Below are 27,437 nucleotides of genomic sequence, written 5' to 3'. Positions count from 1 at the left end.
AAGTTTTACGAGGAATTTTTACAAGCAACTGAAAGAATCAACTCGGATTGCTCCACTGTTGCTGGAGGGGTGTGCTCGTGATGCCGTGGAACCACCCCCGGGCTCGCTGCTCTGCAGCCAGCCTGGCACTCCCACCTTGCCAGGCAGCCGGTAGAGCGCAGCGTAGCACCCACCTTGGGTCTCTCACTTCTCCAAGCTGACTTAATGAAGCCAAGTTTGCAAATGAAACATAATTTCAAAGACAGGCGTGTTGTCGGAAGGTCTGGGGATGATGTATGCCTGTTCCTGCTCGTTAGCAGCTGTCTCTTTAATTACCGCAGATGCTAACGAGATGCTAACAGCATATGGTGACAGGGAGAGCAGTCGCACTTTGCACCAAAGTACAATTTATTTGTGAGGCGGCTGGGAGGGAGGGGCGAGGGCTGATGGGGTAAAATCTGCTGGGACTTCTTCCCATTCTCGATGCTCCCCATTGTAACCTTTTTTCTTCTTAGGGCTAGTGCCTATATCTGGAAAGGCTCATTGGGATGCAGTTCAAGGGAGAGGTTTGGGTTGTGGGTGTCCACTTCTGCCCCCTACACCAACTTCTCACTCCATGCTGGTTTGTGCCTCCAGGAAGTGTCTGGAAACTCTGCGAAACTGATCCTAGGGTTTGATAGACAAGGGAACTTCCAGTGGGCTTGGAAGGAGAGAATGAGTTCCTCCAATGAATGAATTATATTGTATGCCCCCTTACTTGTAGTCTTGAGTCTTTTTAAGGAGTCCACCCCCACCAATATAGGGCTCAATGCTGCAGGTCCACGGCATGTTCCTGACATGATAGTGGTTCTTGAAAGGCAAAGCTGGTGCCCGGCACCTTCTCACCACTCTCTTTCCCTCTTCTCCATCCCATGTCCTGCAGGAGTGTGCTGGAGAACCGCTCTTCATGTTGTACTGTGCCATCAAGCAGCAGATGGAGAAGGGACCCATTGATGCCATCACCGGAGAGGCTCGCTACTCTCTCAGTGAAGACAAGCTTATCCGGCAGCAGATTGACTACAAAATGCTGGTTCGTACAAACGGAAGCCTCACTGGTATTGGTGCTTGCCAGTACTGCTAGGTCCAGCTATTTAACAAGGTTCTGGAGGCACCCAAAGTACTTTGCAGTGCTTTTTCTCGTGTTCTTCTTTCTGGCATCCTTGGAGTGCCTCTTGCTCTGTCTGTGTGGTGCCCATCTCAGCTAGGCTCAGACACGGGGCTTTTGCATGTCAAGGTTTGCTCTTGCCATGGAGCTGGGAAAGCCAAACATGAACTGAATCACCCTCCGTGCCTCTCCCAGCAAACCCCATGGCCCTGCAGATGTGAGGCCAGAGGTGCTGTTGAGCACGTGCTACCTGGAGCAGCCAACAGTTCATGTTGGGTGGGGATCAAAGTTAGAGCCTTGAGATTACTGCAGGAGAGGGAGAGTTACATCTCTTCCTCTGTTTGAGCCATCTCCTTCATCTAGCTGAATGATAAGCCAGGCCCTTCCCCTAGTTGAGCCTGATGCTGGTTCTTTACCACCTTGATCTCCACCTGGGTGAGGCTGGGAGAGGAGTGGAGTAAGACCCATTGATGCTTAGACAGGTTTTGGTGAGTTGAGCATGGTTTGCTGTCCCAGGATTCCTTCGCTGACATGCTGCTATTCTGGGAACAGCTGGAGATCTGAAGGTAGTGGGAAGAGATGGGGAGAAAGGGGAAGCAGGAATGTGCCATGTGGCTGCAGCTCCACAGTGGCCCGAGTCTGAAGACAGGGACTGTCGACGGCTGTAGCCCCATGTCCTTGGACTTGGCTTTTCAAATAGTGCATCACAACCTCTCACTGGAATTTTTCTGCTCCCTGTGCTGTGCAGACCCTCAACTGTGTGAACCCCGAGAACGAGAATGCCCCAGAGATCCCTGTCAAGGTGCTGAACTGCGACACCATCACGCAGGTGAAAGAGAAGCTACTGGATGCTGTCTACAAGGGGGTGCCCTATTCCCAGCGGCCCAAAGCAGGAGACATGGACCTGGGTAAGAGAGAGTCCAAGCAGGGATGTGACTAAGAGCGGATGTGCTGAAAAAACTGTTCAAGGCAGGAAAATCCACATCTCCTACAGGAGAGGGGACCTGGCAAGACCAGAGCATTTGTGCTTGTCCAGTCCACTTCTGCTATGTTGGTGGCACTGACTGAGTGTGGGGACCCCTGGCACAAGAGTGTCGGTCTTGCCAGCAGAGAGGATGGAGAGAAAAGCTTCCTCAGCTCTGGTTGTGATCTACGTTGTAGGTTTGAGGTGGCTGAGGTCCAAGGAGGCCAGCAATAATTGACAACAGTGTTAATAATCCTGTTCTTAAATGAAAAGGAGGGGAGCAAAGGAAATGGTCACCAGGGTCAAATTTATGCTGTCTTAAGGAAAGAGTGTTTAGAAACAGCTTTTACCCAACTGTGTATTGATAGTCATCAGTCCTGAGGTTCAGAAGGTGGTGGGAGGGCTCTTTTGTTGATGCCCAGACTGTTCTCCTACCCTTGCCTTGGCTTTGTGCTCCTATCTCCCCATAACCATGACCCCTTTTCCCTCATGGGGACAGAGTGGCGGCAAGGCAGGATGGCCCGGATCATACTGCAGGATGAAGATGTCACCACAAAGATCGACAATGACTGGAAGAGGCTAAACACCCTGGCCCACTACCAGGTAAGGCTGTCTATAGTGGAGAGCACTGAGCAGTCAGCAGCTGCTTGGAGCCTGAGTATCTCTTCTTCCTTCTCAGCTTTGTCAAGGCCTGGGGTCAGTTCTCAAGACCATGCTGCTCATGCAAGGGCATGGCCAGGTTTGAAGCTTTCCTGCCTTTGCCCCATGTTTATGATCCTTCTGTTCAAAAACGCACTAAATCAGGCATCTCCAGATCATTTTCATGCCAAGTTTTCTGTGGTGGCTTGTTCTGACCCCTTCCCCGTAGCTGTCACAGAGGTGGACGTATAGGTCTCCTTTGCTGGAGATGGATGTCCCTGGGGTTGAGTGCAGTGTAGCTTCATCCCTCATGGGCTGGTATCTCCCTGCTGCGAGGCTGTTCCTCTTGGGTATTGCAGGCTGTTCACATCATCTCTGCCCACAGGTGACTGATGGTTCCTCAGTAGCCCTGGTGCCCAAGCAGAACTCGGCATACAACATCTCCAACTCCTCCACTTTCACCAAGTCCCTCAGCAGATACGGTGAGCACACAGGGGCATCCTCCACTGTGTTGGCCTGGGAGGCAGCACGGGGCTGGGATTACAGATCAAAGGACAGAGCAAGTGATTGTAACTGTGGCTCATGTGAACAAGGTCCTCCAAATCCCCTGCTCTTCTGCACTATGCTATTCATTCTGGTGTTGCAGAGGGAGCCGATGCTCTCAGAACCATCTCTCTTTGCAACATGTTAGACTTGGGGGAGAAAGACAGATTGCTGCTAAGGGGTCCTCTCCCTTTTATTCCCCTGAAAACTAACTAAAGTAGCCACAGAGGCACTTTGCATTTAAATGAGTAAAGTTGAGGAGTCCAGTGAGCATGCTGGCAAGTGTACTTCAGCCTTGTTTGGAAGGGTCAGCTCAGATTGACACAGGGGTCACCTGTGATCCTGTCACCTGTGTGCTGGGAGCAGGGCAGACCTCTGCAGAATCCATTCCATGATGGTTCTAGCTCCCATATGTCAGCCAGGCTTGAATGTAGCGAGGCAGAGTGTGAGGACAGACCCAGCCGAGCTCCCAGTGTGTGGTGACTGCAGGGGCTGGATCCCAAAGCTACCGTTTCACGGCTGTGATGTGCCCTGAAGCCACAGTGGAGGAAGGGGGATGGAGGAGCTGGTGGTGAGGTAGAGATGGGCAGGGTACAAGCTTCTCCCTCTGCTTGATGCTTGCAGAGAGCATGCTGCGAACAGCCAGCAGCCCCGACAGCCTGCGCTCACGGACTCCCATGATCACGCCCGACCTGGAGAGCGGCACCAAGCTCTGGCACCTGGTGAAAAACCATGATCACATGGACCAGCGGGAGGGTGACCGGGGCAGCAAGATGGTCTCTGAAATCTACCTGACCCGCCTGTTAGCCACCAAGGTATGGCCCAGAGATGCAGAGCTGCTGCCTGGCTGTAAATCTGAATGGGAAAAGGTAGTGATTTGGGTTGCCCGACAGTGATAAGCACTGCTTTTTTGTTAACCTTCTGCTTCAGCACAGGAGGAGCAGCTCTTTTGGTCTCTTTCCTGAGCTGGAGGTGATGTTTTAGCATGTCAAAACTCTCAGTGAATATCTCTTGAGTGGATTTTCGTCTTTGCTTTTTGCACCCTTTGGTGTTTTTACTGTTCCCTGTATCCTTGAGCAGCTGCTGGACTGAAAAGCAGAGATGCTCTGGGGCGGACGCCCTTTAGTGTTTGGGATAAAGCTGCAAAATCAGTGATGCAGCAAGGGTAATTACCCAAGGCATTTGGCATCGCAGCGGGTTTCCCTTCCCTCAGCACATACAAAACCGTCTCTAGTGCCGAGTGGGTGCTGTGTGTGTGAGATATCCCTAGAGAGGAGCGGGGGGCTGTGCTGAAGATGCTGGCTTGGGATTGCAGAGACTGGGCTCAGCCATCTTACCTGTGACTTGGCTCCCTGCCTCATGGGGTGACAGCTTGTTCAGCGATCTCTATTATTGGGTCTTGAGTGTCTTAATGGAACTCAAAAAAGCCCCATGATATGACATACATTCACTTGGCTTTTACTCTGTGTGGTGGTTTTATTTGTATGCTTTTAGCATGCCAGGTCATGCAGCAAAGAGATCTCTCATCACTGCAGTGTCTTTCCCAGTGTAAACCACTGAGAACCAGTAGGGTTACACAGAATGTACTGTGCTTCTCTTCCAGGTGGTAGGAATAGAAGCGATAGTGGTTTAAAGGCTGATCTTTAGCTAAATGCTCATCTCTGCTGGTGCTGGGTGTTGCTGAGCAGCCCTTCTCTCTTTCTCCTCTACAGGGCACCCTGCAGAAATTTGTAGATGACCTGTTTGAGACCATCTTTAGCACAGCACATCGTGGGAGCGCGCTGCCTCTCGCCATCAAATACATGTTTGATTTCCTCGATGAACAAGCTGATAAGCATCAGATCAATGATTACGATGTCAGGCACACCTGGAAGAGTAACTGGTAATGGAAGGGGGCACTGGAATTAGGGGGCCTAACACTGTCACAGCTAACAATACTTCCCCTGCCTCCACACAGGGAGCAGAAATATGTCCCTGGAAATGATCCAGGACAGGAGAGGCCCATATCTCTGTATTCGGGTGTGGGTAAATCCCTTCCATGCCTTCCTGCAGCAGAAAAAAATCCCAGGAATGCAATGCTTCCTCAGCCCTTCCATCCCCAAATCCCAGGCACCACGCTCCCCCTGATGGCTGGAGTTGGCTGAGGACCACAGCGGCTCTGTTCCCATCTCACCTTGAGCAAAGGCAGCTCAGGCTTCTCCATCCTCCAGGCTTTTTTGGAAATGCCAGTTCCAATTCTCATCTTGACTGTCCTAAAGGTGTCTCCATGGTCCCTCCCTTCACTCAGTTGAGTGTTCCCTAACAAAGTCTGCGTAAAACCTTGTATGCATCCTCCGTAAGCTCAACCAAAGAGCCAGCTTATCTGCTTAGCTAATCAGTCCCCAAGAAGTGGGGCGGAGCAGCTGATGAGACCTCCTTAAGTGCTGTGCTGGGACCAGGACCTGAGCAGGCGCTGGCTCCGCAACCCCACCTTGGCATTTTTCTTTTCTGCTGCCTCACTGATCCCATCTTTTTGATCTTGCTGTTACTGGAGACGGGTACGTACGTTCCCATGTCTGGCATTTGTTAAATGGCAGCCAAATTGCTTTTGTATAGTTCAGTAACTGTTGGCAATTAGCGGGGCAGGAAAAGAAACATTTTTAAATGGAGATGTGAGAGCGCGGAAGTGCTTGGAACTGATTTATAACTCAGCTTTCTATATTAAAAGAAGGAACGAAAAGCAAGGAGGGAAAAAAAGCCCCGTTCCACAGGGGCTGGGCATGCAGGCTCCTGCATACTAATGCCTGTGCTTATCTCTGGGCTCTAATTCGATGTGTGGAGCTAATTTCTCGAGGCCATTCCCTTCACAAATGAAATATGTACATGCACCCGGTACCCTCATTAGGAAGGTCCTGGGGAATGAAGTGTGTTTTGTCTAAGATAAAAGCATTCACTGGGTGTTGGTGCTGAAGGATGACAGACTGGAGAGGCTTTCTGATGGAGGGAGACCCTGAGATGCTCCTGGGAGAGGAGAGGAGCAGCAAAATTGGGAAATGAAGCCACGAAGGGTGGAATGTTGTCAGTATGCAGCAAACATCCAGTCGGTGGCTGGCCAGGACATCCACTGCCTCTACAATGGAGAGCTTCATTTCCAGCATCTGAGGCTGCCTAAATTCTATGGTGTTAAATGTGCTAATGAATCCCTTGAGGAGTCCAGTTAACCCCCTTCTCTGACACAAGAGATGTGTGAAATGCCACACAGCATGGTAGACAGGGTTATTGATAACAAAGAAGGGGACTGTGCCGGGTTTTACCCCCGGGCTCAGTAAGGGCTCTTCAATGTGAGTGGATCCTTGGAGAAACTGCAAATCTGCACTGCCCTTTTTTGCCTTTGGAGATGCTGGCAGTGCTGAGGAATGTCTCCACATAGAGCTGTGGCCATGTGGGGATGGGAGAGAGGAATGGACATTTACCCCAGGTTGTTTCCATCCCTGGGGTGCTGGGATAAAAATGAGCTTGCTCAATTCTGGGTTCCACAACTGGAGGTGCGTGTGCATTGGCTGCCCTGTTGGGCTTGGTTCAGGTGCTGACTCCTGTTTCCTTTTTTCCCTCAGTCTACCTCTACGTTTTTGGGTGAATGTGATTAAGAACCCCCAGTTTGTGTTCGACATTCACAAGAACAGTATTACTGATGCCTGCCTATCCGTGGTGGCTCAGACATTCATGGACTCCTGCTCAACTTCTGAGCACAAGTTAGGAAAAGACTCTCCCTCTAACAAACTACTGTATGCCAAGGACATCCCCAACTACAAGAGCTGGGTAGAAAGGTGAGTAGACTTGGCAATAGCTCGATGTGTCACCTGAAGGACTTACAGTGGACATAAATGGGTGTGGAAACTTCCAACTGAGGGCTTGGTTGTTTGGAGGATGCCTCCCGGCAGCTGTCTGAAGAGGTACCAGTGCTTGTGGATGTTGATCCTCTCATTTGGGAGACGATACTTTCTAGTGTTTGTCTCCTGGAATGAGTTTGCAATGACTGTTTGACAGAACCATTTATGACTTGCATGAGGGATGTTAAAAGCAACCTCCACTTTTAGGTTGTTTGATGTTTTCTCTTGTTAAAACTTGGTCTGCACTAGAGGATTGCTAGCACCTCCCTTGATTGCTTTCAAAGAGCAGTAAGAATTCAGCCTTGGACTAGTGGAGTGACTTTTTTCGCACCATGACCATGTGCACAGGTTTTGCTGAAATGGTTGAAAATTACCATTTCTCATCTCCCCTCTTGTACATCTTGGCTGGGATCCTCATGAGAGTTCGGGCTGCTGTGACTCTGCTGAGGAGCAGGGAGAGGAGCAGGTCCACTGACTCCTTCCAGCGCCCTTTATGTTCACTGTTACCTGATGAGAGACATCCTTCTGTCCCACTGAATTAGCGCAGTGTTAAAGGTTCAGGGTTTGAATGCTACTGATTGCAAATTGGTGCACTCAGGCATAATGCTGTGTTTAGTGTTATCCTTTTGGGAGGAAAAACCTAGGACATGTCCTCCAAAGTCCTTCAAATAGAGCTATTGTTAAAAATGTTGCTGTATTGTTAAGTGGGACTTCATCAAGCTTAGAAAATGGCAGATTTTGGGTTGCTGGTGCAACTTTCCCCTTGTGCTGATATGCTGTGCTATAGATCGTGCTCTTTTTTTTTTTTTTTAACTGAGGACTCCTCCCTCTCTCAGAATCTAGACCAGGTACATAATGAACCAAATGAAAGAAGTCCAGGCAACAATAAGCATCATAATTCTTTAGCTTGCAAGCGTGGGACTTTGTAGCCTAAATCATCTTTTGTATACTCTCTTGTACACAGTTATTTTTGTTGCACCATTGGCATGTCTGGTGCTTTGCAGGCAGGTACAAAGACAAGCTTATTCCCTCGAGGAAGATAGGGCTTGGATCTGAAGAAAAGGTGCCTCTGAAATGTGATGGCTGCGATGAGACATGAGCTGCATTGTAATAGAAGAAAATTCTTTGCAGGGGCTGGAGGGGGCTTTGGAGTGGGGTCCCATAGGAACATTACAAACTTCAGAAGGTGAATTTCTCTGACCTTGCCATCTCTATGACAAAAATATTCAGCTCTGTGTGTGCCCAGAGAAAAGATGTATAAAACCGTTCCAGAGTGAAACATCGGTCTAGACACACTGTCCCTGGGGACGAGGTGAGAGATCTCCCTGGTGACAGATGTTCTGCCATCGCTTACTGCCAGTACAGTCCCAGAGGCAGCCGAGCAGGGGGCAGAGCTCCCTGTGCAGGGTACAACTGCATCTCTCACAGCTCCTCTGCTGGAAGGATTTATGGCATAATTGGCATTTCTGGATTTTGGTGCAGTTATTGTCACAAAGGTTTACAGAGGCGGGATGGGAGTGATGTGAGGGTGGCTGAGTGGGACTGGTAGTCCCAACAGCAAGTCTGTCTGCTGCCTCAGTTCAGGCACCAGCTGAAAAAAGGGAATCCAGCCAGTCTGAGGCAGGAATAGCAACAGTAAAGGGCTTGGCAGGTGGAGAGCCTGGGGAAACCCAAGCGGACTGCTGTGGAGGTCATGGCTGTGGTAGGTGTCCTCTGGGAATGGTGGGTGTGACTGGGATCTTGGTCCACATGAGCCATGCACGCTTGTATTGAAAAATGATGGTTTCCTGCTGTCTTCTGTGTCATGGTAAAACCCGGAACATAAAACTCCAGCATGTTACCTGGACATCTTGTTGTGGCAGCCTCGAGAGCTTTATTCTTCTGCAGGTCTCCCTTGTATGTTCATCTCCCATGAGTCCCTCCCTACAGGGGCCTTTACTTACAGGGTTAAAAGGGTGGACAAGAGGATCTCTATGAGTTTTCTTTGCTAATCAAAGCTGTCTGGAACTAAGAAGTTTGGGCATATTCTCCCTAATATTCCTTCTCAGAGGTAGAAATAATGTCAGCTTTAGAAGACATCACTCTGAGGGTGATCTCTCTGGTGTCTTGATGCCTGATTTAGTCAGAGGTTGTCACCTCAGACCACTGCTGTCTTGGCAGCAGCTAGGAAATCTCTCACATTGCTTTCTGGGTGTGAAAGAGCCTCTGTCTAAAAACTGCCCAAGTATTTTATCACTAGCTGAGTTCAGCACTGTGGGATGGAGTAGATCCTCGTATTCATCTCTTCAAGTGGTCTTACTGCCATCTGCTCCTATCCAAGTGCTTCAGCCGTGTTCCACCTCAGCATTTGGCTGATGATGCTAATGATGCTAATCACTGTACCAGAAACTTCACTGAGCAGTTTGACTCATTATGAGGAGTAAAGCAAACCTGGAAGAGACTGGCACTCTGTATTTCCAGGTGGTGGGAGCAGCCAGGGCTCACTTACTGTGGGTTTCTTTCTAATAGAGATCTCTGGATGCAACCCTGGATACCAAAAGGACCTCAGCGACCAGCCCACTGATGTGTCTGCTTAGTGTAATGCTCCTGCTGCAATGGGTTGCTGCAGCTTTGATCTCCCTGGGTTTTGATAATATCCTCTTGGATATTATGGTTTTCCACTATGATTCTGGACCATATAAGCTATTTCGTGGTTTCCCTGTATTTGCTGAACATATCAATGAGGCAGCTGTGGTATGGGACTACAAATATTAAGTTGTCTTAGGAAATGTAAGGTAGTATCCTGCTAGTGACAACCAGCAGAGAAGCACAAGTAAAGCAAGAAAGCACCAAGTCAGGTATGCCCTGAGATGTCAGCTGCCTCCTCTGCTGCCTGGAATCCTTTGATTTGAAAGACACGCCTTCAGAACCTTGGTTTTCGTAGCAAAATACGCCAATAAAGTGGGAAGGAGGAGAAATGTGTGGTTTAGGAGAAGATGGGAAGTCCCTGAGAGCAGCAGCTCGTGGCTTTCCAGCACGGTGAGCTGGGCTGGGTTGGACTCAACACTGCTCCATCGGGATTATGTTCCTAGTAACACTGACTGCTCCATGGAGCGCTTAGAGACCTTGATGAGCAGTGGTGTTATAACGGGTAATCACACTATGTTGCCACTTGGAGACAAGATGCTCATCACCTTGCCTTTCCAGTGGCTGTTCTCAGCGAGTGTCGTGGCTGGGACCCATCCCCTTCTATCCTTCCCAATTTCTGACGCACTCTTCTGTTTCTCCCTTGCAGATATTATGCAGATATAGCTAAAATGCCAGCGATCAGTGACCAGGACATGAGTGCATACCTGGCGGAGCAGTCGCGGTTGCACCTCAGCCAGTTCAACAGCATGAGTGCGCTTCATGAAATCTACTCTTACATCACCAAGTACAAGGACGAGGTAAGATGCAGCGATGGGGAGTCAAGCCTAGAGTGTGAGCTGTGTCTCTTTGCCAGCGTTTCTGAAGTCCCTGGCTTTTTGCTATAGAAAAACACCCCGTGAAATGCAGCAGGGCAGTGTAGTGTTTGTTTGTGCTCAGGCTGGCACGATCTGGGAGGTGTGGAGCCAGGCGCTGGTGTAGGTAGCACTTCCTTCCCCATATTTTCTGTAGTGAGTAATGTGGAAAACCCCTATTTTTCTACACATTTGGCATGTGAGCTCAGGGGGGCTGCAGGGTTCAAGGCTTTGTCTCAGTGTGCCTCCCCTATATGCCACCACTGACCAGGTGCCACAGTAATACCAATGCCATATGATTATACAGGCAGCATCTGGCTCTGATTGCTGGAGATACTGGGGAATGGGGTGTCCTCTTCAGTGCTTGCTTTGTAAGCATCAGTAAGAATGTTTAAAAACTTCTCTGTTGAAATTTACACAAATTAACTTCGTAAAGCAGTGCTCAAATCCACACCCCGCATCTTTTTATTAAAGCACTAAAATATGTGACTATAGTAAAATATGTATCTATACATATAATGTGATAGTATCAGTTTTATTGTCCCAATAAAGTGGTCTGATGACTGTATTTGAACAGTGGCTTATTTAGATGACAGAATGCCAGATCTCCTTCTCGGAGAGAGCTGGGAGAGCCAGCCTCTTTCCTTGTAGGGAGTGAGAATGGGGTCCCCATCCCCTGCAGCAATCCCAAGAGGCGTCTCCGAGTGCCTCTTCGAGTGTAAATTTATGGAGTCCACAGGCAGGTCATAGCAGACCTGCCTCTTGGGGTCAGGACTGAGACTGTGATGGCCAAAATCCTCATGGAGCTGGATGCTTTGCAGGAGTGAGAAGGAGGGTCTCTGTACCTTCATGGATGGGAGGAAACCCTGGTGCTTGGGATGGGGGTGTGTGGTGGTCACCGTGCAGCTGGTGGCCATGCTGGCGACACATTTGTGCTGCTCCCCAGATGACATGGGATGGCGTCCAGGAGACCCCTCTGTCTGTGTGTGATGAGTTGGCCATGAAGGGTTTGGGGGGTTTTGCAGTTTGTGCAGCAGCTCTGTGACTACCATGAGAGTGGAACAGGAGCAGTTTGGAGGATCTAGATCAGCTGCAGGGGGGCCAAAACCCCTCAGCCATCATCCAGTGCTCTCTTCCTCCAGGCTAAAAGTCCCCGAAGCCTTACATCCTCCAAGGCCTGGGAGAGAGCAGGGAGGGGACTGTGTGGCATTAATGAGCTGCTCTTTAGGGTCACAGGCCCTCTTCTTGCCCAGCAATGGGAGCCTGACATCTGTTGAGTGTCTTGCTGTCGCCTGCTCTCTGAGCATCACAAGCATGTTCACAGCTCTCAGGAACTTCTTTTATTATTTGTAATGGGATTAATAAATCGCAGCTGTTCCCTTTGTTTGTTTTCATTCATTAAGCACAATTATATGCAGCCCGATTGCACCCTCTTTGATGCAAAATGGGAGAGAATAATTTTTCCTGTTGTTCAGTGCAATAATATGCTGTCATTGGCTGTGAATGAAAATCATAATTAATTTTCATTTGGGTACTTGCATCTTGGTAATCAGTGGTCCTGGCTTCTTACAGCAGGTGACAAACCGGGGTCTCTCTCTACTCTCAGCACAGGTTTTCTTTGACTGCAATGTTTCCATAAGGCTGAGATAAAAGAAGAGGAAATAAATGCAGGGGCAGGTTGTGAATCTTTCAACACCTCAGCATGCCAGGATACACAGCTGTCTTATTGGGAGAGGCGGTGGAGGCAGGCGGAGAGGAAGAGGCTTCTCTTTCACTCCTTGGACTGATCTCATTTGGTTCCAGCTCAGCCACCTTTCAGGCATGGGTTTTGATTTCTGCATGAGCATTATTATAGTTATTTTATTCCATGTGAATTTTGATGGCCACCGGTGGCTGTGGAGATGGATAGCAGGGGAATGTCCCTGCTAGCAGGTCTGTGGCAGAATCTATGAGCCCTTGTAAGTAGAACTGCAGCTTAGGATCATTGCTGCCAGGGGAAGTGAATCAAATGTGCCTGGCCCTTGCTGACGAATTTCCCCTGCCTCAAGAGCTGACACTGGCATTGAGATGCAGCTTTCCCCCTTCCTTTGGGAAGAGGTTCCCATTGGGCATCTCTCACTGCTCCAGCAGAGCAGGACCAGCCTGGTCCTGTCCCAAAAAGCCTAGCGGTGAGCCAGAGCCTGCTGGTGGCTGGAGACTCCTGCACGGCAGTGTGGTGGATGCTGCACAGCACGTCCTGCGTGCTGCTCCACAACCCGCTGGCGCTGCAGCAGCTCTTAATCAAAGGGAGCTGATTCCCCATTAAGAAGTTACCTGTAGGGCTCCTGATGGACTTTGCCTGCCTCCTAGTAAGTCTATTAATTATATAACAGTTTGTTTCCAATTATGCAGCCAATGAAATGGTTAATCAAGTCCCCTTTGACGGATGCCTTGATATTTAATTGCAAAAAATTTGCTCTCTCAACTAGCTCACCCGAGGAGATGAGATTTCTGTCAGGTTTGTTTTTTTAAAGCCGCTTTTCTGCTCTGCTGGCATGATGTTAGTGAGACAAGACTCCTGGCTGCGGAGAGGGCAACTGCCCCTTTGTTTTATGCTTCATTACTTTCTTTTCCCCACTCTGAGCCTCGTCCTCCACCTTCTCCCTGCTACCAGTCTTTCTCCTGCACTGCGGGCATGGCCACATCCAGCCCAGGGTCTGGGACTGTCCCTGCACCCTGCAGTCTGTCATTGTGGCCAGAAGCTTGTTTAGGGAAAGGGAACTACAAGCAAGCAAAGTCATTCCTGGATGTCCAGGGGTGCATCACTTGCATCCATGTGGTGTCCCCCTCCGTCACCCCAGTGTCCCCCAGTTGTCTACCTTGTGGAGAAATGAGGGGCATTTTGCCACCAGTGGCAGGTGATGTCTTATGGGTTTGGTCTTTCCTGTTCATGGAACCAGTTCATAGCTTGATTGTGGTCTCTGAAACACAACCCTTGCCTCCCTATGACTTAGCTTTGTTGGAGTCATGGACATGGTGGGAAGGTCTCATTGTCTTGGTTTTGGGGTTCACCCTTCATTTACTTCATTCCCCCAGGTGGAGGTTAGCATCTCATTAGTATCAAGCAAGTCGTTGGTCTCTGGAGCGAGTCCAGAGAAGAGCGACAAAGCTGGTGAGGGGGCTGGAGAACAGGCCTTATGAGGAACGGCTGAGAGAGCTGGGGTTGCTTAGCCTGGAGAAGAGGAGGCTGAGGGGAGACCTCATTGCTCTCTACAACTACCTGAAAGGAGGTTGTGGAGAGGAGGGTGCTGGCCTCTTCTCCCCAGTGACAGGGGACAGGACAAGAGAAAAGGGCCTCAAGCTCCACCAGGGGAGGTTCCGGCTGAACATTAGGAAAAAAATTTTCACGGAAAGGGTCATTGGGCACTGGCAGAGGCTGCCCAGGGAGGGGGTTGAGTCACCTTCGCTGGAGGTGTTCAAGGGATGGGTGGACGAGGTGCTAAGGGGCATGGTTTAGTATTTGATAGGAATGGTTGGACTTGATGATCCGGTGGGTCTTTTCCAACCTGGTGATTATATGATTCTATGATTACTGCAGCCCTTTGGGGGGTCCTGGCAGGTTCTGCCTGTGGGGTGGCAGTGCTCCAGCAGTGTCCTCCACCTCACACTTCCCTTGGCCTTTTCCTGTCCCTAACAGGGCCAGGAACAAACCCACGCCACGCCACTTCCAGTGGGACCACATCTCCATGCCCCAACACCACATCTCCTCACTCTCTCTTCTCCCTTCTCTCCCCCAGATTTTAGCTGCATTGGAGAAGGACGAGCAGGCCCGGAGGCAGCGGCTGAGGAGTAAGCTGGAGCAGGCGATCGACACAATGGCCTTAAGCAGCTGAGAAAGCGGTGGGCATCCCAGCATCCTGGGCAGTGGAGGCGGCAGGAGGGAGGGCTGGCCAGCAGCAGCCGCAGGCAGAAGAAGATTCTGGGACAGAGGCCGGCTGGACCTGTGGGAGCTGCCGTGCCTCCACACGATTCCCATGAACGAACAAGGAAACCTCGTGCTTTAGCGGAAAAAAAACAAAAAACAAATCCTGACGACAGCAGCAACATCGATAAACTCCCTCGACACACACACAAACCCCCTGATCCAACCAGGACGCAGCAGGGACCTTGCAGAGGCGATGCCAGGTGGAGGAGAAGGGGGTCGCCGGCCCCATGGACCCACTGGGCATCACTTGCCCGGACAGAGCCCCTGAGCCCGCGAGGAAGGGGGGTCTGGGCTGCAGGGCATTCTAGGATGGCGTTTGGATGTTGTTGTTACTTCGGTGGAGGGGGGGTGGGTGGGCTCCTATTTTTACTGTACTTGACTTGCTCTCCCCTCCTTCTCCCCAGCTGGCCGCCCCCTCTCCTCCTCCTTTCTCTTTTTCTGTCTCTTCGCCCTTCTCTCTCTCTCTCTGGCCTTCTGCCACTAGTGTTAACTGCTATATTTGCACAATTTACACGAGACAAACAAAATTTTTAATTTAAAGAAAAAAAAATTATAACAAAAAATGGGAGGGGAAATAAAAAGATTCTAAATTTTTGCAACAAGCTAACAGAAATGATTTTAAAAGATAAGCTAAAGGACTGATGCTGGGGAGATTTGGGGGTGGGGGCAGTAGGGGTGGGCAGGAAAGGGAAGAAATCCCTAAGCTTTGATATTTCTTAAAATATGTCCTGTGCCATGTTTTATTTCAATGTTGTTTAGTGTGGAAAACAAAAAATTGAAAAAAAAAAAGGTGGGAGTTTTGTTAGCTGGATAGATGCTCTTATTTAAATGCTGCTGGAGTGGTGCTGGAGGTCACAACTAGAGAGGAAGGGAGATCCCAAGGCTGGTTTTTCTTTTCCCAGGAAATCACTGAGGGATGGTTGGTATTTTGTTGAGCTCATCCTCATTTTCCTGGTCCAGTGGCTGTGTGGTGGTCTGGGACAATATGGAGCAGAGGACGGCTGCGAGGGCTTGGGGGCTGCCTGGATCATATTGATAGATCCCCTGGCACTGAAGCAGCCTTAATAAAGCCCCTTAAATTCCTGCTCTGCCACCATCATCTTTTTGGGCTGATGCAGGGGATGGAGAGACAGCTCCTCCACATCTCCTGACCAGGGTTCCCCTCCGCAAACCCTGCTGGGTGACCAGCCAGCAGAGGGACTGGGGTGCTCAGCCAGCTCAGAGCTATTGCCCATTCCCTTACCCTGGGAAGCCCAAATGAATGCAGGCCTTTCAACCCAAGATTGACCTTTCTTTCTCTGTCTTTTCCTTCTTTCTCCCCCTTTCTCTCCTTGCTCTCTCCCCATCTCCCCTCCGCCTCCTTCGTCCTGCCAGGGGCTTTGCTGGAAACCCAGGGGCTCTCCCTGGCTGCCCGCTTTGAAATGATAGATTCTTGTGGGTTTGTGCTTTCAAGAGGTGAAAAGGTGCCGAATGTTGCCCTGAATGGCAGCAGGTGACCAAAAACTTCCAAAAACAAAGAGCAAACCCCTTTCCTTTTCTGTACCAAGAACTCCTGTCACTGCCGGGGCCAAACTCTGCCAAGAGTGGGTGGCTGTTGAAATCTAAGTGGAAAGAAGCTCAGCTGATTTCTGTCCATTCCCTTAATCTGCGATTTAAGGGAGGGAGAGGGAGAAATAATGAAGTTTTTAATTAAAAAATAATAAAAAAATGTGTATATATATATATGTGGTTACAATCTAATTCTCGTGCCCCAGTGGGGTGCTGTATAGTTACTGAAGGAAAATCGAACCAATATAAATATGAAATGGATTTACGCAGCCAGTTAAAACAAAACAAACAACGACTACAAAAAAAAAAAAAAGAATACCAAATGGTCTGGAAGAAATTTCCAAGCCTTTCTCACCATGCAGAACAATCGTTTGAAGCCTGCACATCTCTCATTATGTTGTAATTTTGTTTGGTTTTGTTTTGTTTTAATAAGGAGGAAAAGGAGAAGATGCTGATTAAAAAAAACAACCACCAACAAAAAACCCAACCACAACAGCAAAACTATGTTTGAAAAAGAAGTAATAATTGTTTCGCAAACCTACAAACCCTGAGCTGTCGCTGGATTTCTGAGAGCTGTGGGCTGTTGCATGACTGTGCTAGATTTTAGTCTGAGTTGATCTTTTTAAGAAATGGAAGAAAAAAAAACCATAAAACAAAAAAACTGCAAGTGTTGAATATTAGAGGTTTGTTTAGACCTGTTATATATTTTTTTTTAATTTGAAATTAATTTGTCACTTGTCCAAAAGAAAAGAAAAAACAAAAATAAGGCAAAAAGAAAGACTTCAGAGATTCACATCTCAAATGTGGTACTCGGAGAGCCTTAAAGGACAGCTGTGTGCCAGCCAGCCCCGCGCTGGGTCCACCGCCGGCTGCCAGCATCTCTCTGGGCCTTCTGGTGGGACAGAATCCTCCTGGGGGGTTGTCCCTCAGGGGGTCCTCTGCTGAAATCACTGCTGCTGCAATCGGGCAGAGGGGTCCCCGTGGCTGCCTTTGGTGCGCGGTTGGCTCAAAGCTTCTCCCTCGTGCTGCTGCTGGCTGGGCCGTGTTGGCGGAGGTCCTGGATGTCCCCTGGAGGTTGGCAGTGCGTTGGTGGTCATTGCAATCTGGTGGAAGGGGAGCAGTGGCTTTGGAGTCTCTGTCCAGAAGTGGCATGGGTCCTACCTGTTGCAGTGGTAAGAGCTTTTTGGGGATTTTCTGCTGCTGCTGAGGGAGTTAAACGCGTTGGTTTTATGGCAATTGAGAGGGGATGGTGGCACCCTCCCAGTGGCTGGCTGGAGGTGATGGAGATGTGTTTCTAAGAGCATAACCCTGAAAATTTCCTTGTTGGCGGGAAGCGCTACCAAGAACAGAGTTTATGAACCTGTTGCTTCCCTGGCAATGATGCTAAGGGTGCTTTCTCAGCTGGGATGGAGGGACAGGTGAGTTTCTTGGCCATGGTGGGATATGGGCAGCAGAGAGGTACCCAGGGGTCATGCCAGGCAGGCTGGCAGTGCCATGGCTTGGTTGTGCTCTCTGGGCCCCCGTTGCTGAGTCCCTCTTGTGCCATGGCCTGGCTTTTCCCACCCCGTGACAATGCTGAGAGACCATGGTGTGGTCCTGCAGGTGGATCCCCTTGTCTTCCTCCTAAGGACCTTTCGGGGCCTCTGCAGTTTGCTCTATCGAAGGATCCCCCCAGCATCTCCCTACCCCTCCAGTCCCCTTGCTGCCTCTAATAGAGAGGGTGGGGGTCAGCGAGGTGGGTGTTGCAGTGCTGCCCACAGCCCCTGGCACTTCTTGGTGCTACTTTTGCCTTTTGTGTGATGCCCAGCGTCCTTAATCGTGCCAGGCAGCCCGTCCTTCCTCCATTGCCCCAGCCTGGCAGGGGGCAGAGCTGGGCTGGCAGTCCCTGTCTAACCCTATCTAGGAGCAAGCGAAGGTGGGGAGGGGCTGGGAAGCACTTGCAGGGTCTCCTTTTACCCGTGATATTGCCTGTGCCCCAAAATGGGGTGAGGTGGAGAAGCATCCCCTGCCCTGAGCCTGTAGTTTGGGGACCTCCCGCTCTGCCCCTGCTGCAGCAAGCGGGACCCTCCCTGTTCCCCCTCAGCTCACATTGCCTTTTCTCCTAAGTTTGGGGTTCAAATCACGGTGCAATCCATCCTGGAAGCGTCCCCTGGGCCTGGCTTCGGTGTGTCCCCCTGGATGGAGCCCCGTGCCCTCCCCAGGGCTGGCCTCAGCCTGGGGATGGGGAGCAGGAGGATGGGGAGCAGGGTCCCTCCCGACCAAAGCGCACAACGAGCTGTCCTTTAAGAAAGCGGGGGGAAACCTAACTTGGACTCAGCAAAAGGCAGAGGATTTTAATAGTTTTAAAAAATTAAATGGGGAAAAAAATTATTTAGAGTCCTGATTACCTTTCTGTGATTGTTTCAGACTTGAAGCAACAGGCCAGCGTGGCTGGCCGGATGCCCTTTGATCGTGTAAATATCCTGCTATTTCCTATTTTAATGTTCTTCAAATTTAGTACTTGTAAATAAACACACGCATCAAGGAGAGATTAAACATTTTTGCTAAAGCCTGTGTCTCACCCGTGTTTTTGGGAGCGATGCAGGTGGGTGAGGTGGGTGGCTTTTGGGAAGGGCCATTCCTGGGAGCAGCAGCCAGTGGTACCATGCAAACCAGTGTCAGGATGGACCAGCATCACTGAAGCTACTAGGTTTGAATGTGGGGATAGGGACCTCAAGCCGTGGCTGTTCACATCCCTGAAACAGCCTTGAGGGCTGCTCTGGGTTCTTGCAGGGGATATTTGGATGGAGGATGAATGCAGGATGGGAGGGGGGCTTCTCCATCAGCCACTTTCCTGGTTGGCTTGTATTGAATTGTTTTAAACAGCTGGATTTCACTCATCGCCTTTCAAAGCTCTGGATGCTGTCGATCAGATGCAGAGGAGCTGAAACTGTTAAGCTGTGAGCAGAGGTGAGATGGGAAGAGGTAAATGCCTGCCCAGCTGCCGTGGTGCTGCTCACTTGGGTCAAAAGGCACTGAGCATGACTGGGACAGCTTTGGATCTGCCTCTCAGCCATCCTGGTCCTTCCTCCCATGGAGCACAATGGAGTGACAGCACAAGTGCTTGGGGACCTGGGGAGGAGAGGTGCACAGTGGTGGGTGATGCTGCTGTCATGTCTCTGCAGGCTGTGGAAGCTGTAAGGCATCCTCTTTTCCACTTCTTGGTCTTGAAGCTTTGCAAAGCCATTGAGGGGGATGCATCCCTTTGGTGTGGGATCACAGCTGAGGCTCTGCCCAGCATGCAGACCAAAATCACACAAACTAAGCTTCTTTTTTAAGATATTCTTTTCTTAGCAGGTTCCCTTCCTGGGTGCAGTTTCCTGAGGGTTTGGGGCTGTCAGATCTGCTTGTGTGTTCTGGACTGGAAATGCATCTTGTCCCTGCATTCGGTATGTGTATAAAATAGACCTTTTTTACAGTTCTCTCCTACAGTTTTCCTGCTCTCCAGCAAGGAGACGATCAGCAGCAAATATGAAACTTCAACTGACTTCCACTTCCACCAACTTCCATAGTGCCATCAGAACAAAGACTTAAAAAATATTAAGTTTTCTTTCACCTTCCAAATGTTTAAGAAAATCACATTGGAACTGAATTTTGTTCAGGCTTCTGGAAGGATTTAACTGAAAGTAATGGGAAAAAGATCCTCATCTCCCCAAATTTTGTGGCTGCAAACACTGTCCTGGTGGCCACGTGGGATGTGGTGGCAGGTGAGCATCAGGCAGGTGAGTGCTCTGCTGGATATGGAAACTTATTTCAATAGCACTTCCAAAAATATTCTGTCCAACATGCAGTGGAGCTTGTGTTGTTGTTTTTGTTGGTTTTTTATGGTCTTTTCAAGCTATGGGGTAGCTTTTCAAGCTATCTCTTCTCTCCCTGAAGAGATGTGTTTGGTTTCTATGGTGGCGTGTCCTCACTGGATGTGTTGAAGGGGCCCCTGTGCTTCAGCCCACAGCAGCCTCCCACCACTGCAAAAAGTGGAGTTGACTTCTCTTGTCTCCTCAGTGATTCCCCTCCTTGGGGGCTTGGTGCTGTTGAGGTTCCCTGCCTTCCCTGGGGACGACAGCCATGGATCTTGCTCTGCTTTGAGTTAAAATTTCTTGCTGGAGGACATATACGTACTGTTGCAGGGTGCAGAGAGGGGAAGGGGTGACCTTGGCCCCCATGTGGGATACGCTGTTGTCCCAGTAAACGCTCTTGCTGGACCTTATTGCTTTACTCTGAGCCCTTTGCAGGCAGGATTTTTATATTCTTGCCTCCTTCTTAAAATTTGCTCTATTGTTTTACTGGGGAACAAAATCTTAAAAACCTCCTTGGTTGGCCAAGTAAATAAATACCTAGCGTTTCATGATCGTCAGGATGTTCTTCAATACAAATTGCACCAGTTTTTCCAAGGAGTAAGAGCTGCTGGCGTGAAGCCAGGGCCTCCAACGACAGCTACAAATGTCTTTGTTTGCCTCCTCGGTTCTAGTGCAGAGCTAAGCAGAAAAAGATTATCAAGGCCTGCAAATGATTGTGTAATCCACAAATGCACTTTATTTGATTAAATGATAAAAATGTGAACCTTCCAGCAATAACATACACCTCTGCCGCCCCAGAGCGTGGTGAGCCAGCAAACCCGCGGCAGCCGCACCGTGCCTGGAGCTGGCCCCCAGCTTGGCGGTGAAGGCAGCCTGCTCCTCCTTGACCTCTCCAGCCCTGTGGAGATGCTCTACAGCCTTTGAGTCTCCCTATATAATCCTTCCTCTGTTTCTCTTACACGTGCATCAGCCGCCAGGACATGTTTCTGCTGTTTCTGTGGAACATGCTGTGAGGTCATTGTCGTGCGCTGCCCCAGGGTCAGGTGGGTGTAGGATATTCAGCCCATGGTCTGCAGCATGGGGATGTGTTGTAGAATCATATAATCATATAATCACCAGGTTGGAAAAGACCCATCGGATCATCGAGTCCAACAATTCCTATCAAACACTAAACCATGTCCCTCAGCACCTTGTCCATCCATCCCTTAAACCCCTCCAGGGAAGGTGACTCAACCCTCTCCCTGGGCAGCCTCTGCCAGTGCCCAATGACGTTTTCCCCATGAAAAATGTGTCCCCGGGCGCACACACATGGACAGCCATGTGCCCATGGTGTCAGTGTTGATCACCAGTAGAGTGACAAGAGGGTTCGACTCTGGGATTTAACACCTCTTTTACTTGCCGCTGATGTCCCCTCAGTGCTTGTTTTCTTCTGGTGTCAGCATTGATGCACCCCATCTTCAGGGGCCAGGAGAAGCCCTCAAGCAGTGACTTCTAGAAGAAGAGAGGCTTCCAGCTCCATCTTCCTGTGTCTACAATGTTCCTTGACCAGCAGATCAGCATGTACATACACACGCACACAAGGTATAGAGATATATATAAAATACATGTTTAAAATGTGTAACTATGAATGGAATGGAATGGAATGGAATGGAATGGAATGGAATGGAATGGAATAGAATAGAATAGAATAGAATAGAATAGAATAGAATAGAATAGAATAGAATAGAATAGAATAGAATAGAATAGAATATCAATTAGAATCCACCTAGAGTATTAACATGGGCTAAAAGTGCCAGGCCATGTACTGGGTTCAGACATTGAATGGGAAAGGCCAAACAGCATCACATGGCCCTGCAAGCTGAAGGATACGACGGGGGGTTTCTTCCCACTCAGAGGTGATGATTAAGTTTCTTCTGAGCTGTGGGGAAGAGGGGAAAAAAAAATCCACAAATTGTGAAGGCAGGAAAGGCTGAGTAGAGCAACACCCCTCCCTCTACCCTCCTGGACTAATGAAAATCACAGCCACGCTGGGAGGTGACTAGTTTGTTTGTTCTTTGCTTTAAATGTAGTGGTAAAAGGCCCACGGTTTGAGGCTGGGACTGGAGGTGGGATCATTAGGATGTGGCAGGTAACGGCTGACACACATTAATGTGCTTTGAGCAGTCAGAGCTTCACTGTTTGGTTGTTGGTTTTTTTTTTAGCTGAGGCAAATTATTGCTTCGGGAAAACTACTGTCTGCCCTGGTGGAATTAGAGCAGGGGGAAGGGGGAAAATTGATTTATCTTGAGTTTTATGACACTGGATTGACATCCCTGGAGATGCGATCCCCCACCACCCCTGCAGAGCCACAGGGGGCTGGGCGGGTGACACGGTTCTGGGCACTGCCAGCTGTCCCTTTCTGGAGGCTCCTCTTTTGGAGGGGCTGGCAGTGGGGTGCGATGGCTGGGAACCTCAGCCAGGACTACCAAGTGCAATTTTTCTGTGTGGTGATATTGGTTGAGAAGCACCCTTGTAGGCACGTTGTCTGTCCCTCCAGTCCCTGATGTCTTGGTGGCTCATTGCTGTGTGTCTGGCATGGGTGGCCAACAAGGTCACCCTGGGCTCTCAGACCTTGGGATGTTGCTCTATCAGGGAGAATCCCACTGCTCTAGGGACTTTTAAGGTGGTCACTGCTGTGACAGCTCATCCTGCTTCCAGGTCTTCTTCCCAGCTTTAATACCACTGCAAGGGGCTTGAACTGGCCTTCCCCTCCCTCTGCTGGAAGAAAGCAGAAATGTCCAATGTCCGTCCTTGGGATGCAAATGATGGCCAGGGATGGCTTGCTTTCCCCTGGCTGTAGGTGGTGGTGTCCCCAGCAAGGTAGCTCCTGATGAATGATGGAGACTGGGTAGGTTCTTTCAGTGCTCGCCTCTCCTGTATCACAGGGGGTCACAAAGAACACTGTAAAACCAGTTATTAGCTCACAAACCACCCGTGGGATCAGTCCCCGGGAGGGAAACCGAGGCACGAGAGCAGAGCTGCTTCTCCCAAGGTCATGCAGAAGGTTGTGTCAAGGAAGGAACTGCTTGCGACCCGTGCTGAAATCCCTAGGAAACACACTTTTGTTATGGTCCCAGATGCCTGGGCCACTTTGGCTGTCACACTATCCTGAGCTTGAGTTTTATTTCTTCCCCAAACTGTTTTTTTCCCCCTTTTTTTATGAACGAAATTCTTCCTTCGCAGCTCCTATTCTCTCGGGGGCTCTTCCACTCAGCGGTAGCCCAATTTCCTTTTATAGCTTGTACAATGACTGTCCTAATTACAATTAAAACTGGGAACGCTCTAATCAAATCTTTTACTATTCTAGACAAACTCAGAAAATGAGTAAAATTAGTGACACATGGCACCAAAAAAAAAAAAGGGAAAAATAGAATTGCGTGAGCTGATGCAGAGAGAGAGTTAAAGAGGGCAGTAGGATTTTGGCACTCATCTGCAGTAATTGGTGGTGGGGCGGAGGCACAGGCTCTGCTGTGGAATGGGACTTGAGCATCCCTGGAGGCTCCTCCATCCTGCTGACCCCGCTAGCTGGACACATTGGTTCGAATAATCCCCCCAAGGAGTTGCCATAGCAACAAAGCCTTTTGATGGCGAAAACCTTCAGCATCAAGAGTTAATCAGACCCTAAACCAGAATGGGGTTAAAGGCGGAGCAGGGATGTGTGAAGAGTGGGTTCACTGGGGCAGAAGGAAAGCAATGAGCAGAGAGTAAATAACAAACAAGGGAGAGGAGTCTGATGTCTACTTGAGCTCGAGCGGGAGGCCAGAGGGAATGTCACTGCAATGGGAAATCATAGCGGTAAATTCATAGGTTGGTTAATTATTTTTAATTTCCTGAAGGGCTGACTGGGTGATTTTAGCACTCTGCTCCATCACATTTCGCACCTCTGTGTACTGATTTTGTAGGGGAAACACCAAGTACTATGACACAGAAAGCTGAGCATGTCCTACCTGGGTGCAGATGTGGTTCTCAGCCGTGTCCTGCCAAGGGGTAGGGTGCTAGAGCCAAACAGCTGCACATGTTGTGTTTGAGGGCAGGGTGTGAACTGAGGTTCAAGAAAGAAAAACATGGAGTGCTCTTCTTACCAGTGGAGACCAAATGAGGAAAACTGGTACTGGCAAAACAAGGATGCCTTTTTATGCTAGAGAGCAGATGTTCCCAGCTAATCTCAGTATTATGGTGTTACAGTGTTCAGGATTTGGGAGATCCCTCTGAATGTAGGATCTTGTGGAGGTAGTGGGTAGGAGCAGGGCTTCCTCATGCTCCCATTCACTATGTTTTCCCCGCTGACCAGCGAAAATATTCCTTGTTGCAATGTAATCCCCTTTCTTTCTACTCAGCAGTGATGTGAAGACCAGATTTCTCACCGATGCTGCTTTTGAGGGGGTGTCTAACTCAGATTGGGTCCCCTCCAAGACCTGAGCTATCTACAGCTCTCTCCCGAGGTCTTGTTTTTGGAGAGATATGGAGGTTCAGCAGCGACAGGAGCAGTCTTGAGTAAAATGAGTGGTCTAACAGCCTTATATCTTAATTCTTAGCTGCTTTCCATTTAGACTGTGCAGTCTCACAGCTGGAGCACCAATGACTCCCACGATGAAGAGGTATCTTGGACCCAGGTGTCTATTTGGTTTGGTTACAACACATTAACAAAGAGCTGGTGGCTCTCCTCCCTTCTTTTCCTTACTCTCAATCTTTATTACTTTGTCAAAGTACTTTCAAGTATAATACTTATATTTTATAGGTCTGAAGCACAAGATAATTCAATTTGCTTTATAGACCCAGTTTGATAAATCCACTTGGAAGCCCGCACTGTGGTAATAGAAATGCACTGCCTGAGGAGGAGGGAATTTCTGCACTGGCTTCAGCCTTTGCTTCTGACCAATCCCAGGGCAGGAGTCAGTGAAATCTGATGGGTTTTACAGAGTGGGAACTGCCTGGGGGCCCAGATGGATCTTGGTATGATGGGAGCTGGGAAGCTCCTAAGTTAATTCCTTGTTCCTCCTCTTGTTCTGATCTTTCTGACCTAACTAAGCCCCAAGCACCATTGAACTGTTGGGGACCAAATTGAAATTACAAATTATGCTGGCTCCGAGTTCAGCATGACCAAAACTAGGGTGTTTTACATGCCTTCAGGAGCAGATCTGGTAATCCATCCCTGCCTGCACTGAGCCAGTAGCAGCATCGTTTCTCAGTTCTCCAAATGAATTGTAGCTGAAAGCAGGCTCTCTGGGCAGAAAAAGCCTCTTTGAAGGAGTTCAACACCTTCTTTTTGGAAGATGTGAGGTTTGGGGTGGGGGGGAACTCTCACCTTCACCACAGCAGCAGGAGAAAAGTGCCTTGAGGAAAGTTTTGATGCTTGAGGACCGATTTGAGGCGCAGAGAGGGGCTCGATCATGAATCTCAGGTTCACAAGGCTTTTGGGAGCCAGTCACTTTCTCTCACACATACTCCACCTTCCTTTTATGGTGGGAATTGAACCAAAGCTTTGAGCTTTGTGTTTATTAAGGGATAATAGATCACAGTGCCTTTCAGTACAGTGAACCAAGAAGCCATTCCCAGCCTCACATTACAGATGTCCTTGATGCCCAGCTCTTCATCTGAAGTTTGCTGATTGGTCTTGGCTCCTGGCATTAGATGAATCTACCTGTGGCAAACCAGATTTCCTGCAACCCAGCAGTGGCAACAGCTTTCAAAGGGGCAGCAGTCCCCCAAAGCAAACGATTTGGAAGCTGAAGTCAGTTTTCCCATTTAAAGAAGAGCTTGTTTGCTAGCAAACCTCTCATCACATATTGGTCTTACAATGCAGTAATGCTTGAGGCTTCAGGGAAAGTGGTTGGAACACCAGGAATGCAGGAAACTTGCAGACCTCTGGGTTACATCTCTGAGGGTACCTTGGCTAGAGGTTGCTGTGCTGTGTGTTGAATGGAAGTCTCTAATCCAAATGTTGTTAGAAATTTTCTCTCAGTGTTCAACAAAAAAAAAAATGTCAACATAGCACTGAAAGTGATATTGATCCTATGTGACACCAAATATTTTGCAAAGCCTTGGAAAAATGTTGGGAACGTTGGCTATTGTTTTATTGCTTGAAAGATTTGGTTTTGAGTAAAAGGTTTCTAGTGTTTCTTCAAACAAAAAGTTTGACAAATGTCACAGCCACGTCTAGAAAAGACCTCGCTAGATGGAACTGGTCAGGTGTGAAGAGGCACCGGTCTCCAGATTTCTGCCTGGAGGGCAAAAAGCTGAGTGCAGAAAGCGTGTTTTGAAGGCAGCATTTTAGGATACAGCCCTGTCTGCTCAGTCCTTCCCACAGACCGAGCAAACAACCCCTTCTGCTTGTTCCCTGCTGGCTGTGATGGAGGGAGGTGGTGTTAGATGTAGCTAGGAGGTGCACCCCATAGCTTTGCCTCCTAACTTTCCCACCATAGCCGAGCTCTCCGTGGCAGCTGGAGGAGGGATGAGACTGTCAGCTCATTGTTTCTGCTGAAGAAGTCGCCCTTCTCTTCCTGTTTCAGACTTCAGCCCCCAGGGCTGTTAATACAGTATTTCCCAGGAGGGCTAAATTTAAAGCAAATGGAAACATTATATTTTTGGATAAAGTAGGCAGAACTGACACTCTGCCTTCATTCTTGCTTTCTCTCTCTCTCCACTGAGTGCATATCATAGGCTGTCATTGTATTTAAATAATAAAGCAGAACCAGGATTATTTTGTACACTTTTTTCTCTTCTCTGATCTCCCCATTGAAAAATGCATGGAAAGCAACAGATGTTTCAACTTTGTAGCTTGAACCTTCTGGGCTGTTTGAAGATTTGATGTAAAGTTCTTTGAACATCAGTTTCAGAGGAGACTCTCATAGTAACGGTTGCCATGCAAAATTCATAATTAATGAAGATTTCAGGGTTATGGTGAGTTTTAAAATGTTATTTCATTATTAGTGTTATTATTTTGTACTATTCTTAATCAGCTTGGAGGAGAGGCATCAGCCAGCTGGTAGAAACAGAGCCACAACTGCACCCTGGCGCGTGGCATTGAATCAGGGCGGCTTTCTCCAGGCTGTGCAGCTCAGGGGTAGCTAGAAGGGATCTCTGAATAACTGTGGGGTGCATGGATGCTGATTTAGGCAAGGGCTGTTGAAAGGCGCCTGGCACTTAGTGGCTAGGGTTCAGACACTCACCTGCTGCCCACTGTATCAAAGCAAGAAGCTAATCTTAACTCAGAGGACTGGATTACCCTCTAGTGGCTGCAGCTTAAATAAGAGGAGGGAAGTGGTTCTTGCAGATGTAGTTGTGATACACTAAATGGTCCTGTCGGGAGGTGCTGGCTGCGGCGTAGAGGGTGAGCCAGGAGGCCATAGGGGAGCAGACATCAGTGCTGTGGGAAATGCTGAGCCCAGAGCTCCCTGGGAATAACCTCTGCTGCAAAGTGATGCAAATGCCCA

At 49.1% G+C, this 27,437-nt stretch overlaps 1 protein-coding gene across 2 annotated transcripts in view; it reads left to right on the top strand.

The window, feature by feature from the left end:
• Window positions 1–16,925, top strand: part of PLXNA1 (plexin A1) — a 120,667-nt gene extending 103,742 nt beyond the window's left edge. For both annotated transcript variants that reach the window (XM_069865939.1, XM_069865938.1), the window contains exons 24-32: window positions 902–1,048; window positions 1,872–2,031; window positions 2,587–2,690; window positions 3,112–3,208; window positions 3,894–4,084; window positions 4,982–5,151; window positions 6,863–7,075; window positions 10,413–10,563; window positions 14,394–16,925. In XM_069865939.1, coding sequence (XP_069722040.1) covers window positions 902–1,048; window positions 1,872–2,031; window positions 2,587–2,690; window positions 3,112–3,208; window positions 3,894–4,084; window positions 4,982–5,151; window positions 6,863–7,075; window positions 10,413–10,563; window positions 14,394–14,489 — 1,329 coding nt within the window. In that variant the 3' untranslated portion in view covers window positions 14,490–16,925. The remainder of the gene's footprint in view (window positions 1–901; window positions 1,049–1,871; window positions 2,032–2,586; window positions 2,691–3,111; window positions 3,209–3,893; window positions 4,085–4,981; window positions 5,152–6,862; window positions 7,076–10,412; window positions 10,564–14,393) is intronic.
• Window positions 16,926–27,437: the final 10,512 nt, after the last annotated feature.

Source organism: Phaenicophaeus curvirostris, chromosome 11 (genome assembly GCF_032191515.1).
Source record: "Phaenicophaeus curvirostris isolate KB17595 chromosome 11, BPBGC_Pcur_1.0, whole genome shotgun sequence".
NCBI classification, from domain to species: domain Eukaryota; kingdom Metazoa; phylum Chordata; class Aves; order Cuculiformes; family Cuculidae; genus Phaenicophaeus; species Phaenicophaeus curvirostris.
This window is presented reverse-complemented; position numbering and strand designations above follow the sequence as displayed.